Source organism: Apteryx rowi, unplaced genomic scaffold, assembly GCF_003343035.1.
Source record: "Apteryx rowi isolate R43461 unplaced genomic scaffold, aptRow1 scaffold_322, whole genome shotgun sequence".
Taxonomy (NCBI): domain Eukaryota; kingdom Metazoa; phylum Chordata; class Aves; order Apterygiformes; family Apterygidae; genus Apteryx; species Apteryx rowi.
Window position 1 is genome coordinate 546,353 of NW_020449664.1, and position 2,942 is coordinate 549,294.

Sequence of the window (2,942 nt, forward strand, 5' to 3'; positions counted from 1 at the left end):
CGCGTGGCCCCGCGGCGCGGCGGCACCCACCCAGCGCGGTGACGAGCTCGCGCAGGTCGGCGGGGCCGCGGCCCTCCAGGCACTGCAGCGCCTCCAGCACCTCCAGCGAGTTGCCCACGCAGCGGCCCAGCGGCTCGTCCATGCGGCTCAGCACCGCCGCCGTGCGGATGCCCAGCCGGCCGCCCACCGACACCTGCGGGGTTACGGCGGGGCGGGCAGCGCCGTCCCCCCTCCGTCCCTGTCCCCGTCCCTGTGCCCGCGGCGCCCCGCTCACCAGGCTCTGCGCCAGCTGCCGCGCACCCTCCAGCGTGGGGTACAGGGCGCCGCTCCCAAACTTGACGTCCAGCACCAGCGCCGACACCTGCTCCACCGCCTTCTTGCTCAGGATGGAGGCTGCGGCATGGGCATGGGCACGGCATCGCTGCGGTCCCGCCGGCCCCGGCCCCAACCCAGACCCCGACGCGGCCCGGCCACGCACCCGTGATGAGCGGCAGGCTGTCGACGGTGGCGGTGACGTCGCGCAGGCTGTAGAGCACCCGGTCGGCGGGCGCCAGCTCCTCGCTTTGCCCCACGATGCAGCAGCCCGCCTGCTCCAGGATGCGCCGCATCTGCGGTGCGGGCCGGCGAGACGGTGCGCGGGAGCCCCGGCTGCGTGCCGCCGCTGCCCGCCGTGTCCGTGTCCCCGTCGCGCGCCCTCACCTGCTCGGGGCTCTGGGCGACGCTGAAGCCGGGGATGGACTCCAGCTTGTCCAGCGTGCCGCCCGTGTGGCCCAGCCCGCGGCCGCTGATCATGGGCACCTGCGGCGGAGCAGGGCGGCGCGCGGTGGGCAGGAGCCACCGCCGGCGCCGCTGGGACCCACCGGCTGCCGGCACCGCCGGGACCACCAGGACCTGCTGGCTGCCAGGACCACTGGGACCACTGGGACCTGCCGGCTGCTGGGACCACCGGGATCCACCAGGACCACCAGAATCTGCCAACTGCTGGGACCACTGGGACCCCAGGACCCACCGGGACCCCCAGAACCCACCAGCTGCTGGGACCCACTGGGGCCTGCTGGCTGCTGAGACCACTGGGATCCACCAGGACCACCAGAACCTGCCAGCTGCTGGGACCACTGGGACCCCCAGGACCCACCAGCTGCAGGGACCCACTGGGACCCGCTGGGACCCCCAGGAGCCACCGGCTGCTGGGACATCTGGGACCCGCCGGGATCACTGGGACCCGCCAGCTACTGGGACTACTGGAACCACTGGGACCTGCCAGGGCCACTGGGACCCGCTGGCTGCCGGTACTACTGGGATCACTGGGATCCCCAGGATCCACCGGCTGCTGGGACATCTGGGACCTCCCAGGGTCACTGGGACCACCGGGACCCGCCAGGACCACTGGGACCCGCCGGGACCACCAAGAGCCACCGCYGGGCCCCGCTCACCTTGCAGCCGCAGGCGGCCAGCGCCGGGGCCAGCGCCAGGCTGACCTTGTCGCCCACGCCGCCCGTCGAGTGCTTGTCCACCAGCCGCCCGCGCCAACCCTCCGGCCACGCCAGCCGCCGGCCCGACGCCGCCATGGCCCGCGTCAGCGCCACCGTCTCCTCCGCGTCCATGCCCCGCAGCCGGATGGCCATCAGCATGGCGCCTGCCGCCGCCGCGCGCCCGTGGGCCGGCTGCTCCCGCGCCCCGCAAGTCCCCATCACCCCCGCGCCCCGTGGAGGGTCCCTCCCTGCCGCCCCCCTGCAGCCCCCCGGTCCGACACCCCCGGGACACCCCGCTCTGGGGGTCCGGCAGGATGCCCCCCTGCATGCCCGTCCCTGTCCCCTGGCCGCGTCCCCACGTCGTGTCCTCCCCGGCCACGTCCCCCAGCCGTGGCCCCACTGCGTCCCCCCCCATGCAGCCGTGTCCTCCTGCCATGTGCCCCCCCCCCATGCGTGCCCTGCCGTGTCCCCTTGCCCGTCCCTCAGCCCTGCCTGGCCATGTCCCTGCTGTGTCCTGGTGTCCCCACATCCCCACGGTGCCCCATGTCCCCGTGTCCCCGCGGCCGCCCGCACCGATCTGGCCCTGCTGGACGGTGCCGTCTGTGACGCCCCGCACGAAGCGCTCGATCTCCTCGTCCCRCAGCCGCTCGCCGTCACGCTTCCTCCGGATCAGCGCCGGGATGGAGGCCTCCGTGGCCATCGCTGGGCACCGCGCCGGGCACCGCCGCACAGCCCGGCCCGAACACTACCGCTACCGCTCCTGGTCCCGTCCCGACCCGCCCCGTCCCGTCCCATGGTGTCCTGTCCCGTCCCGTCCCGTCCCGCCCCGGAGGCGTCGCTGGTGGCTGGACTCTGCACCGCCGCGGGGAGCGGCTGCACCGGGCCGGCACTCGCTGCTCCCCGCGGCGCCCGTCCTGCCCCCGATGGCGAGATCGGGGCCTCGGGGCTCGGCCAGGCCGCCCCAGGCTTCCCGGGTGCAGGGACGAGCACAAGGGCCACCGCTCCCGGTGCACAGGGATGAGCACAAGGGCCACCGCTCCCTGTGCATGGGGATGTGCACAAGGGCCACTGCTCCCRGTGCACAGGGACATGCAGGGACGAGCACAGGGGCCACCGCTCCCGGTGCATGGGGACATGCAAGGACGTGCACAGGGGCCACCRCTCCYGGTGCATGGGGACATGCAAGGACGTGCACAGGGGCCACCGCTCCCGGTGCACAGGGACGTGCAGGGATGTGCACAGGGGCCACCGCTCCTGGTGTATGGGGACGAGCAGGGAYGAGCACAAGGGCCACYGCTCCCGGTGCACGGGGACATGCAGGGACAAGCACAGGGGCCACCACTCCTGGTGCACAGGGATGAGCACAAGGGCCACCGCTCCCGGTGCACGGGGACGTGCAGGGACGTGCACAGGGGCCACCACTCCCAGTGCATGGGGATGTGCACAAGGGCCACTGCTCCCGGTGCACAG

At 74.2% G+C, this 2,942-nt stretch overlaps 1 protein-coding gene across 1 annotated transcript in view; it reads right to left on the reverse strand.

Moving 5' to 3' along the window:
- Positions 1 to 2,942, reverse strand: part of TYMP (thymidine phosphorylase) — a 9,385-nt gene that overhangs the window by 3,667 nt on the left and 2,776 nt on the right. Inside the window, exons 6-11 of the mRNA XM_026071163.1 lie at positions 2,046 to 2,174; positions 1,434 to 1,636; positions 700 to 798; positions 479 to 608; positions 275 to 393; positions 31 to 193 (exon numbers count right to left, since the gene is read on the reverse strand). Of these exons, the coding sequence (XP_025926948.1) occupies positions 31 to 193; positions 275 to 393; positions 479 to 608; positions 700 to 798; positions 1,434 to 1,636; positions 2,046 to 2,174 (843 nt within the window). The remainder of the gene's footprint in view (positions 1 to 30; positions 194 to 274; positions 394 to 478; positions 609 to 699; positions 799 to 1,433; positions 1,637 to 2,045; positions 2,175 to 2,942) is intronic.